We start from the raw sequence: 13,749 nt of genomic DNA, 5'->3' as shown, positions 1-13,749 counted from the left end.
TCTCCAATTTGTACCACTTTCTACCTAAAAGATGACTCATTATTCCGTGCACAATGCACACTAGAGCGTGGCCTAATAGTCAATAAAAAAAAAATTGCGGTTCTAATTTTAGTAGAAACAGAAAATATTAGGTGATTTTTCTAGCGGAAACAAGAATATGGTGGTGGATGAGTTATTCGGTACATATGTTGGTAGGAGATAGCAAGTATTTTGTAGAATTAGTCGAGGTGCGCATAAGCTGGTCTGGACACCACTATTATAAACAAATATTTGGTGATTTTTTTTATCTGTTTAAATTCTAGTGGATAAAGTAACTCGATAATCATGGTTTGTAGAGATACAAAATTTAGATGATTTTTTTTCAACTGTCTAAATTTTTATGGACAAAGTAATCCATATCTACACTAGTAAAAATAACATATATGTGAAAGATCAATCGCGACGCACGCAAGCTAAACTTAACACTAGTATGATAAAGAAGGAAAAAAGAGAGAAAGAGACGAGTTAGTTAAATATTGTATTAACTTTTTTAATATATTTAAGTTTTGGTGGACATAATTACTCAATACCTATATTAATAAAATATGACTGACATCTGAAAAGATAATCAAGATGCATGAAAGCTGAGTCGAACGCTACCGTTAAAAAAACAAAGAAGAGGAAGGAGATGACTCATTACTTAATATCGCTTGAACTTTCCAACCCAACCCCAAAACCACACAGAGACATACATGTAATTATGTATATATAGCCAACTTTGCAATGCATTTCAACATCTCTCTTTATAAGTTCTTGACACTTTTTGTTTTTTCTCCTTTTTATTCTCATTTGATAGTACTATTACTACTACTCAAATAAGAATGCCAAATTTTAGACCATTTCTTCACTTTACTATTCTCATTCTTCTCATCAATTCTGGCCTAATTCTTTGCCACACCAAAGGGCTTAGACCAAAGAGAATTGCCAAAGGAAAACAACTAACAGTGAATATGACACAAGTTCAACAATCAGAACAACAATTTATGAAATGGGTTCAATTTGTTGGAAGCCTAAAACATTCCCTTTTCAAAACAGCCAAAAATAAAATCTTCCCTTCTTTTACTCTTACTGTTGATAAAAATCCTTCTCATGGAGATTTTACTTCAATTCAAGATGCCATTGATTCTCTCCCTTTTGTTAATCTTATCAGAGTTGTTATCAAGATCCATGCAGGAGTTTACACGTAAGTAGTCTCATTAATTTTTATCGATCATAATGGTGTTCCAGCCAGTTTGCGCGTACCTCATTTATTCTACAGGGACTCGTAGTTGAGATGCACGAAAACTGACTCCTTTTTTTCAATTTATAAAATTGAATATTACCCCTTTCTTTGGATGAGTGATTGTCATTTAACTGTGTTCAAGTCAGTTTACGCATATTTCAAGTGCTCTAGTGAATAGTTATAGTCGAGATGCGGGAAAGCTGACACTCCTGTTTTTTCAATTTATAAAATTGAATATTTCCCTTTTCTTTGGATGAGTGATTGTCATTGAACTTTTTCAAGATCGGTTTACATGTACTTCAACTACTCTACTGGATAGTTGTAGTCGAGAATCGAGATACACGAAAGCTGACACTACTGTTTTTTTAATTTATAAAATTGAATATTTCCCCTTCCGTCATTGAACATCTACATTCTACATTTTGTGATTTTTATTGAAATTTTGCTTTTTGAGTTGATCATTTGATGAAGACATGTGTACTAACCATCCATTTCATAAATTTATTGAATTTAAGTTTTTCTCCTTAAAAAGTGTTTGTCTTGGTGTAGTATCATGTGTGTGTAACTCTCCTTTTCTTTTGTTCATTCATCTGTCTTTTCTTAGCCTTCACATGCTGTAATGTTTTGCAGTTGTAGTCAATTGTCAATTCTTGGAATTGTGATGAAAAGAATTTCCTTTTTGTTTTCTGTCCTTTGCTTTTGTCGTTTACAGTCTTGTGATCAGATAGAAAATGTTAAAAACATATGAGTAGTTAAGAGTTATGTTCTTTTCAATTAGGACTATGAAATTGTCAAGTGGTTCATACATTATCTTTTATTTTGTTCCATATAGTTGTTCAAGATTGAAGGGATTCTCAGTGTAATTTTAAAAGTTGCTGCCGTATAATCAGAATGGTTACAGATTCAAATTGCAAAAATAGCTATTTGCAGAAATGCAAGATTAGGCTGCATACATATGAGCCAATGTGATTCGATCCTTCTCTAGACCTGCGCATAAAGGGACACCATATAATCAGAAAGGTGACGGGTTCAAATTGCAAAAAATAGCCTTTTGCAGAAATGCAAGATTAGACTGTATACATATGACCCAATCTAATTCGAACCTTCTTTAGACCCTGTGCATAATGGGAACTTAGTGCACTGAGTTGCCATTTATTTATATTTGTTCAAGATTATGTCTTCAACTCTAAAATTTTATCTCAATTTTTAACTGAAATTATGAATTATTTTGTAGGGAGAAAGTAAATATACCTCCATTTAAATCATTTGTAACAATAGAAGGAGCAGGAGCAGATAAAACAATAATTCAGTGGGGAGATACAGCACAAACTCCTGGACCAAATGGAAAACCTCTTGGCACCTTTGGTTCTGCAACTTTTGCTGTGAATTCCCCTTATTTCCAGGCCAAGAATATTACTTTCAAGGTACAAACATTCTTTTTTTGCCTTTTCACTTGCTTGGCCTTTTTTTTTTTTTTGAAAAAGAAAAAGTTGGAATCCAACAAATTAAACATTGTCTCTTTCTCATGTGCACTCTAACATCCAAATAGCCGACCACTTACTCTAAAGCCACTAAACGTATAATATATACATAATTTATGTATTATATATGTATAATTGTGTATAATCAATATATATGACTCGAAAAAATAAACAGTAAATATGATCGGCTATTTTTGTAAAAATCCCTTATTTATTTCATGCTTAGAAAAAAGTATCAATATGTATGAGTCTAATTCCTTTTGTTGAATCAGTGAATTTTAATATGTGGTAGTAGGCTAGTTACTATTTTATCAAGTTACCAATCAAAGATTATCTTAAAAATTTACATGAACTACAACAACAATAACATACCCAATTTTATCCCACAGCGTGGGGTCTGGGGAAGGTAGTGCGTACACTGACCTTATCCCTACCTTGTGAGGATAGAGAGGTTGTTTCCAATAAACCCTCGACTCAAAATTTACATGAACTGACCTTACAAATAACCTGATTGTGTAACTAATATATGCATTTAGTACATAGAACTTAAACTCGTTTATTATTTTGGTGGCGGCCTCTGCTTGGATACCATGTTAGAATGGGTTAACGACCTAATTTAAAAATGTACTCCTAAACATGTCATGACATTTCAATAGCAATAAAGTCATGTCAATAAAGGTAAAATTTAAGTTTAAAGTTAAATTATTTCTTAACATGAAGCAATATATATATTGATCCTTTGTAGAACAGAATAAAAAGAAAAGTGTGTTGCATAAACCGGACAGAGGTAGTATTTAAAATCTGCAAGACTATATTATTACCTTTTCTTTTTATCCAATGTTGTGTATATTGGAAATTCTTGGGTTTCACTCTAATTTGTGAAAGCTAAAAAGAATTATGATAATAATTAAAATGCAGAATACAACACCAGTGCCAGCAGCAGGAGCAATAGGAAAACAAGCAGTAGCATTTAGAATATCAGCAGATACAGCAGCTTTTGTAGGGTGTAAATTTTTGGGAGCTCAAGATACACTCTATGATCATTTGGGTAGACATTATTACAAAGATTGCTACATTGAAGGTTCTGTGGACTTCATCTTTGGCAATGGCCTCTCTTTCTTTGAGGTAATCACTTACTTTATATTAAAACGTTGATGTTCGTTTTAATTCTACGTTGTTTTGATCATCTAAAATCTTAATCGCTTAATGCTTGAAAGGATTTAAGTTATAAACAGACAATGTCAAATATATAGTATTAGTGTACTTTAACACGTGACAGCAATAAAGCCTTGTGGTCCGGCTCTTCCCTGGACACCGCGGATAACGAGAGTTTTGTTGCGGAAGCCAAATGTATATAGTGTGAATAAGTCACAACTACTATACCAAAAATTATGACAGCCACCAAATAATAAATAAGACAATAAAATAACAATAAAGGAAACACCAGAATTTACGAGGTTCGGCTAATTTTGCCTACTCCTCGGACACAACCAATATTTTATTCCACTCCAAAAATACAAGTGAAATAATACTAAAGAGAGAAGATACAAATGCCTTAAACAGATGAGAAGGCAAATGAGAGGTGTGTTTAAATCCTAAACATTAAGCCTTCTTTTATAGGGGAAAAGTTTCCCACCAACTCCTTAACCCACCGATGTGGGATGGAAATTTGACATAATTCAACAAATCTCCACCTTGGCAAAATTCCACATCTTCAATTTTCTCTCGGTAACAAATTTTGGTTGTGTCTTCATCTTCAATCTTCAGTGTTCAACAATGTTGATCAAATCCAAACAATGTTGAAACTTGACCGCAGTCACCACCTTTGTCAGCATATCAGCAGGATTCTCCGTAGTATGAATTTTCTTCACCGTGACTCCACCTTCTTCTATGATTTCTCGTACAAAATGATACCGAACATCAATGTGCTTCGTCCTTGCATGATAAACTTGGTTCTTCGCTAATTGAATAGCACTTTGACTATCACAAAAAATTGTGATACCTTTTTGTTCAACACCAAGCTCCTTTAGCAATCCTTGAAGCCAAATTGCCTCCTTCACAGCCTCTGTAATAGCCATGTACTCTGCCTCTGTTGTAGACAAAGCAACTGTTGACTGCAAAGTAGACTTCCAACTAACTGGTGCCTTTGCAAAAGTAAACACATAACCAGTAGTTGATCTTCGTTTGTCCAGATCACCCGCAAAATCTGAGTCACAATATCCAACTACAGACTGATTGTCTTCCTGCTCAAAAACTAACCCGACATCTACAGTATTATGAATATACCGTAGAATCCACTTCACAGCTTGCCAATGCTCCTTCCCTGGATTGTGCATATATCTGCTAATAACTCCAACAGCTTGTGAAATGTCAGGCCTTGTGCAAACCATTGCATACATCAAGCTATCAACAACATTTGCGTATGGTACCTTTGACATATACTTTCGTTCAACTTCATCCATTGGCGACATAGTAGTACTTAGCTTAAAATGGGAAGCAAGTGGAGTACTAACTGGCTTAGTCTTGTCATCTATGCCAAAACGTTGAAGTACTCTCTTCAAATATTCCTTTTGAGATAAACAGAGTTTCTTTGAACGTCTATCTCTAATTATCTCCATGCCAAGAATTTTCTTTGCCTCACCCAAATCCTTCATCTCGAACTCCTTCTTCAGTTGAATCTTCAACTTATCAATTTCTTCCAAATTCTTGGAAGCTATCAACATATCATCAACATATAGGAGAAGATATACAAAGGAACCATCTTTAAGCTTGTGCAAATACACACAATGATCGTATTTGCTTCTCTTGTACCCTTGCCGCAACATAAACTCGTCAAATCGCTTGTACCATTGTCTAGAAGATTGTTTCAATCCGTACAACGATTTTTCAAGTTTGCACACCATATTTTCTTTTCCAGCAACTTTGAATCCTTCTGGCTGAGTCATGTAGATTTCCTCCTCCAAGTTTCCATGTAAAAACGCAGTTTTTACATCCATCTGAACTAGTTCCAAATCCAATTGTGCTACCAAAGCCAACATAATTCTAATGGAGGAATGTTTTACAACTGGAGAAAACACTTCATTGTAATCAATTCCCTCCTTTTGAGCATATCCTTTGGCCACCAATCTTGCTTTGTAGCGAACATCTACTTGGTTAGGAAATCCTTCCTTCTTTGCAAATACTCATTTGCACCCAATTGCTTTCTTTCCCTTCGGGAGATTGGCCAATCTCCATGTATGATTCTGATGAAGGGACTGTATTTCATCATTCATGGCAATCCTCCACTTATCTTCTTCTGAACTTTGGACAGCGTCTTTATAAGTAGTAGGAACATCATCAGCTACAATTGAGGTTGCACAAGCAACCGTCTCTATGAGACGAACAGGTTTCGTTATTGTTCTTTTTGGCCTGCTGGTTGCTATTGATTCAAGTTGTTGTTGAGGTTCCTGAGTTGGAATCTCCTCTACTGGCTCTCCTTCCAGAGGGTAATCTTCATTTGTTTCCTCATCTGCTTCTTGTGTAGGAAAAATAAATTTTCCCTCAAACTCCACCTGCTTAGAAGCACCTTTATTTTGTTTGGTGTCTTCTGTTACCTTATTTACCATAGCAGATTCATCAAAGGTAACATCTCTGCTGAATATTACTTTCTTTGTCATAGGACACCATAAGCGATATCCTTTGACTCCAGAAGTAATTCCCATAAAAATAGTCTTCTTTGCCCTTGGATCCAATTTTGACTCCGTCACATGATAATATGCAGTTGAGCCAAACACGTGCAAAGAGTTATAATCTACAGCAGGTTTTCCGTACCATTTTTCAAATGGTGTTTTGCCATCAATAGCAGCAGATGGTAGACGATTAATGAGGTGGCATGCATATGTAATTGCCTCAGCCCAAAATTCTTTGCCCAAGCCAGCATTGGACAACATACACCGTACCTTCTCCAGCAAGGTCCGGTTCATACGTTCTGCCACTCCATTCTGTTGTGGTGTATGTCTAACAGTGAAGTGTCGGACGATGCCATCATTTTCACAGACCTTATTGAAATGATCATTTTTGTATTCACCTCCATTGTCTGTGCGAATACACTTGATTCTCCTGCCTGTCTGATTCTCCACCATCGTCTTCCATTTGAGAAAAATTCCCAACACTTCATCTTTGCTCTTCATTGTATACACCCATACTCTTCGGGAAAAATCATCAACAAAGGTTACAAAATAGTGCTTCCCACCCAATGAAGGTGTTTTGGAAGGACCCCAAACATCAGAGTGTACATAATCCAAAATGCCTTTAGTATTATGGATCGTTGTACCAAATTTAACCCTTGTCTGTTTCCCTTTAACACAATGCTCACAAAACTCCAAGTTGCAAGCCTTGACTCCTTTTAACAATCCTTGATCTGATAGAGTTTTCAAGGATTTTCCTCCAGCATGTCCCAAGCGCATGTGCCATAGCTTGGTTGCTTCTGCCTCTTTGTCGTCACTGGATGTTACTGTCGCTGTCCCAATAACTGTACTGCCACAATAGCGGTACATATTATTATTCTTCCGATTAGCCTTCATTACCACTAGTGCACCGGAACATACTCTCATCACTCCATTTTCTGCAATGATTTTAAACCCTTTTGATTCCAGGGCTCCCACAGAGATGAGATTCTTCTTCAAATCCGGTACATATCGAACATCTGTTAATGTTCTGATCATTCCATCATGGTTCCTTAATCGTATTGAACCAATGCCATATGAGGTAAGAGGGCTGTTATCCGCTGTGTGGACGACTCCATATTCTCCTTCTTGAAATTCCACGAACCAGTCCCTGTTGGGACACATATGATAGCTACAAGCCGAGTCCATCAACCATATGTCTGATGATGTTGATGACTCTGTTGTAACTAATGAGAAGTCTGAATCATCACAATCAGCTACATTTGAATCCATAATGGCCTTTCCATTGTTATGTTTGGCCTTATTCTTCAACTTCGGACAGTCTTTCTTCCAGTGCCCTTTTTCTCGACAAAAGGCACATTCATCTTTGCTGGGTCTGGATCTTGACTTGGATCTTCCCTTCTTTGTCCTCGTTTGACTTTGAGGACGACCCCTCACAAATAGTGCTTCTCCTTCTCCGCCCTTCTGTTTTTCTCGCTTTCTTTGTTCATAGCTGTACAAAGCCGAACAAACTTCTCTAAGAGAAACTTCGTCATTTCCATGGAGTAGAGTAGTTTCAAGGTGCTCGTACTCATCAGGAAGTGACGCCAACAACATCAAGGCCAAGTCACCATCATCATAAGTTGTATCCATATTTTGCAAATCTGTGACCAACTTATTGAAACTGGTGATATGTTCATTCATCGTGGTACCAGGAACATAGGTGAAGTGAAACAGTCTCTTCTTCATGTACAATTTATTTTGACTATTTTTCTTCAAAAATTTATCCTCCAGTGCTTTCCATAATTTACTTGCAGAAGTTTCCTTTGTGTATGGATATTTCTGCTCTCTAGCAAGGTAGGATCGAATGGTACCGCAAGCAACACGGTTGATAATTCTCCAATCTTCTTCTCCAATAACATCTGGTTTCTTTTCTTCAATGGCCAGATCTAGCCCTTGTTGAAAAAGGACATCTAGAACCTCGCCTTGCCACATCCCAAAATGTCCGGACCCGTCAAAAATTTCTACCGCAAATTTCGCATTTGACACAATTCTTGTCATAAGCGAAGATGCCAATGATGACGTATTGTTGACACTTGATGTAGATTCTTCTTGTTTATTGTCTCCCATATTTGACACAAATATTATTTAATAGCTGACGACACAAATCAAGATTATTTCCTTTCTGATGTAGAAGATCAGACTAAGCTGCAACTACAGAGCATACTCAGACAGAACCTTGACTCAGTTACCAAGATAAATCTTTTCTGATGTGGAAGATCAGACTATGCTGCAACCACAGAGCATACTTAGACAGTACCTTGGCTCTGATACCAATTGTTGCGGAAGCCAAATGTATATAGTGTGAATAAGTCACAACTACTATACCAAAAATTATGACAGCCACCAAATAATAAATAAGACAATAAAACAACAATAAAGGAAACACCAGAATTTACGAGGTTCGGCTAATTTTGCCTACTCCTCGGACACAACCAATATTTTATTCCACTCCAAAAATACAAGTGAAATAATACTAAAGAGAGAAGATACAAATGCCTTAAACAGATGAGAAGGCAAATGAGAGGTGTGTTTAAATCCTAAACATTAAGCCTTCTTTTATAGGGGAAAAGTTTCCCACCAACTCCTTAACCCACCGATGTGGGATGGAAATTTAACATAATTCAACAAGTTTAGTGCACCGGCTTGCCCTTTAGTGATAAAAGGTGTGATTGACTTTATATAAAACATGGAAATGGAAGTGGAGGATTGCTGATTAACATTTCCACCAACAACTTGAGAATTGAGAGTTTTGATAAAGCTTTCCCTTATTGCTACTATCTTTCTATTGAATGAGATACTTGCTCTATATGGTCTCTCTTCTTTTTTGGGATGTATAGCAATTATCTGAAGGCATTTTTCATCTACATTTTTAAATTGGGAAAAGAAAAAAAAAAAAGAATCCACCTATGTGTTATGGAATATTCTATAGGCTCTATGTATCAGTATATGCTCCCTCCATTTCAATTTGTTTGGCATTGTTTGTTTATCAAGAGCATTTGATTTGAAGTTATATTGGACTAAATTAATTTTGATGTTGGAGTTAACCTTTAGATATTCATAGACTATACGAAAAATATTACGGTACAAAGAAAAAAAAATAGAAGCTGAAATAATTGTAGACATAATAATGTCAGATTCCTCATAAGAGAAATAGTTTCAGAATCAATTTCTTTATATGTTCACATCTATACTCTTATCTGTATATCTAGGGAATCAGTTGTCTCCTCTATGGTGATTTTTTCTGTAAATAGAACCATGAAAAACTTAGGAATAATAGACAACTAAAGTCTAATATAGGATAACTTGCAAAAAAAATAGAGTAATAATAATCAATTAAATTGCATTACTAATATAAAAAATAATTTACACCTAAACTCAATGTTGTCCGACAGAGGACCTACATTGAACTTAATGGGTGCTTGAGCACCCATTATATTTTACTCAAAACATTATATTTTTATGTTTGAAGCTAGAAATAATACACAAAGATATCGACTGGGCATCCAATCTCAGAATAGAAAGTCCAGTTAAAGACAGTTGAACCCCCACGACCAGGGGGAATCTATATACAAAGCTAGATAGAGGCGAGGCTAGAATTTTAAGTTTATGAGTTCAGGATTCTAATCATTTTAAGTTACTGAATTCTAAATTGATAATTTATATATATTTAATGAATTTTTTAAGACGAATATATGGTTCGAACTAAAGCTATTAGTATCGACCGAAACCCACTCCCGATACTTTAGCTCCGCCCCTGAGGGTACTGTTGTCAGCAAAGGCGGAGCCAATATTTGAAGTTTATGGGTTCGGGGTTCTAATCCTTTTAAGTTAATGAGTTCTAAATTAATAATTTGTACATATTGAATGAATTTGGTAAGATAAATATATGGATTGGACCAAAATGATTGGGTTCGATCAAACCCGTACTCGATGGGCTAGCTCCACCCTTGGGTGCCACACCAACCGGACGCCTTGGCTGAGTTGAAACTTTGCATATAAGCTTGATCAGTTGATGCACTGATCTATGAACGAATTTTTTTTATATAATAATTGGAATATTATTTGTGCATTTAATTTGAAAAGAATAACTCGAACCGAAGCCAAAGTTGATCAAATCGATTAGATGTAAGTCTATTTGAATAGTGTAAATAGCAACACTTGTACTTTCGAAACAGTACCCGAAACCTACAAATCCTGGATCCGTCTTGTCTCTGTCCACGACTTAAAGATCCTGAGTCTGCCAGTACCGATTTGATGGTGTGTGTTGTTAAATCATTCAGGGATGTCATTTGCACGCAATAGCACCAGTGACAGGGGCAGTAACAGCACAAGGAAGAAGCAGTATGTTGGAGGACACTGGCTTTAGCTTTGTCAACTGTAAAGTCACGGGTTCTGGTGCTTTGTACCTTGGAAGAGCTTGGGGTCCCTTCTCTAGGGTTGTCTTTGCTTACACTTATATGGACAATATTATCATCCCTAAAGGTTGGCATAATTGGGGTGACCCCCTTCGTGAAATGTAAGTTCCTTCTACTATTAGCTATTTCGTCCTCTGTTTCATTTTATATGTCGGTGTTTAACTGCGTACAAATTCTTTTTTTGATGCATATCAAGAGCTAGCACACTTAAAACTTGTAGTCCTAGACAGAGACGGACCTGCCCTTTAGGTAAGGGGTCATGGACCCTGGTAATTTCAGAAAAAATATATGTACATATGTGTATATATCTTAAATAACATGTATATATTTTGATTGGTATCCTAAGATTCAAATCTTAGTCAGCTATATTAGTCGATTTAGGGAGAGGGGCACAACTTAACTTTTAGTATATGCTACCTAAGTTCGATTCCGACTCCAGCATTTCCTCAAATACTTATTCGAAAGCGGTTTTCCTGCCACTTTCAAATCATGACTTCGCCTCTGGTCCTAGATGACATTTCTATGGCTATATCAATATGTCATTTAGGTTAAAATGCAAGTTTTAAAGCTATAAAGACCGGGCTACAGTTAGTGGGCAGAAGAGGGTTCGTCCGAACCCCCTTCGTCGCATGAACCATTTTCCGCCAGAAAATTACATTAAGGTTAATTTTTTTTATGTGTGTATATTAGATATTGAATCCGCTTGGTATCTTTGTATTTTTTACTATTTTACTTTTTAAATTCTCTTGATGAAAATTATGCTTCCGCTATTGACTAAAGAGTACTAAAATGTAGAAATATATCAATTTTTGGATATACTAAACAGGAAAAAGCGTTTTAACTTATTCCTCAATTTGCTAATCCAAATAAACTTTAGACAGGTTGACTCATGACATATTCATTGATCTAAACTTTTTTTTTTCTTCAAAAAATTGCCCTTTTAATACCACTCAATAGATGGTGCAAGTCCTACCTTATTTTAAAAAAATATATATTTAACCTTTTGATCTAAAATGTGGACGGCCTTACACTTTTTCATTAAATAATAGAGTCTAGACTCTAGATAGGTTTTTTTTTTCTTGCCAAAAAAAAAAACCAAATTTAACATATCTACATGCTAAAGTGTGGCTAAGCTTATAAAGCGCAAAATTAATTATAGAATTACCTTTTTGCTATAATATATACTAGTTGGCGTGGGACGGTGACTGTCCCTTTTATCTGTTCTTTCTGTTACCTATCTACAAAATTGTATTGGGAATTTGTCATATTAACCTTTTTCAGAGTAGCACTAGCTTCACTATTCCACTATCTCCATACAAATTTGTTCATCATCCTTTAATAATATACACATTGTCATCAATCATCATTTTTTAGTGGGGCCATCAGTTCGAACTGGATAAAGAAAAGTTATTGATAATGCAACTTCGGATTAATTCGACCAGTAAATTTCGAATATCAAATGATTAGGTAATAATTTGTGACATATTTTGAAGAAAAATTAAACATGAAAATACAGATACAGATCTAAAATTTGCAGTCAGTCTGTGTTGAGTATACATTTTAAAATATTGTCTAACATATAGTTGTGGGTCGTGCACCGTTGGGGATTGTAACTTACTCCATCATGTATGACTATTTTACTGCATATTTGATTGAAAACTATTTGCTATCATCATGTTTTGGGCGAGCAGAAAGCCGTGAGAATGCTCACGTCCATGGTTGAGAGTTGCATATGTGATCATGTACAGTGGCGGAGTCAGGATTTTAACAAAAAAGAGGTCAAAATTTAAAGTAGACCCAAGAAGAAGCCAAAGGGTATTAATATATAGTATATATACATATAACAAAAACCAAGCTATACAATATAATTTCCGACAAGTGTTGAATACACGTGGCTCCGCTACTAAATGCAAGTCTATTGTAAATTATCAACTGTAATCCACACGTAGCGCACAACATGTAAAGGGGTATGCTAAAAAGCCACTATATACCAAAAAAAATAAAGTTGTTCTTTTAGGATATGTTTAGCTTAATTGGGAGAAATTAATGACCTTTTGCATGCAGATAATGTATCATATACATACAACTAATTGGTTATGCTTAAGTAGTAATCGTTGACTAATTATGGACAGATCTTCATACAGATAATATTATTTTTTATTTAATTCCATTTGTCTTTTTATTATTGATAATTAATGTTACTTTTCTGGACAGGACTGTATTTTTTGGGCAATACAAATGTAGTGGACCAGGGGCAAGTTTTGCAGGAAGAGTTTCGTGGTGCAGAGAACTAACTGATCAAGAAGCTAAGCCTTTTATTTCACTTAGCTTTATTGATGGCTCTGAATGGATTAATTTTTAAAGAAATAAATTATCTGCACTACAAATTTTTCTCTTTCTTATTTGTTTATTTTGGCTTACTTTGTAAAATCCATGTATCTTGTAGTTGTTCAGAGAGGCATAGAGTAGAGAAGTTGTGAGAATAATGAAAATTCAAAGACTATATATAACACGAGTGTTGGAAAAGAAAAAGAAAAGAATTTTTCAGCCTCTATATATTCATCAAATTCAAGACCTGTAAATGGAGAAACCCCTGGTACGAAGCTTTCCTATTTAATGGATTATTATATTCAACGTAAATTTAAATTAATCGGGCTATATATAAAGGGTGATTGGATTATATATTTTAGTGGTTCTTTCTTTCTATTATATAGAAGAGAAAGAGTTTCGACATGTCTGTTTCATGTCATTTTTAAAAAGCTCCAGGGTATATTAGTCATTTCGCACCAATTCTTACCATATCATACACAAAAAGGATAAAATTGTAATTCAGCAAGCAACCGTGGGTAGTACTTCTCATTAAAGATCTTATTCAAATGCTTGTA

The 13,749-nt window shown here is 35.3% G+C and overlaps 1 protein-coding gene across 1 annotated transcript; it reads left to right on the top strand.

The window, feature by feature from the left end:
* Nucleotides 1-769: 769 nt before the first annotated feature.
* LOC104235916 (probable pectinesterase 53) lies at nt 770-13,467 on the top strand. The gene is made up of 5 exons (XM_070150181.1): nt 770-1,222; nt 2,496-2,685; nt 3,661-3,867; nt 10,730-10,965; nt 13,079-13,467. The coding sequence occupies exons 1-5, from the start codon at nt 861-863 to the stop codon at nt 13,224-13,226; spliced, it is 1,143 nt and encodes a 380-aa protein (XP_070006282.1). The 5' UTR covers nt 770-860; the 3' UTR covers nt 13,227-13,467.
* Nucleotides 13,468-13,749: the final 282 nt, after the last annotated feature.

This window comes from Nicotiana sylvestris, chromosome 6 (assembly GCF_000393655.2).
Source record: "Nicotiana sylvestris chromosome 6, ASM39365v2, whole genome shotgun sequence".
NCBI classification, from domain to species: domain Eukaryota; kingdom Viridiplantae; phylum Streptophyta; class Magnoliopsida; order Solanales; family Solanaceae; genus Nicotiana; species Nicotiana sylvestris.
The sequence above is the reverse complement of the archived record's forward strand: the minus strand, read 5'-3'. Positions and strand labels throughout refer to the sequence as shown.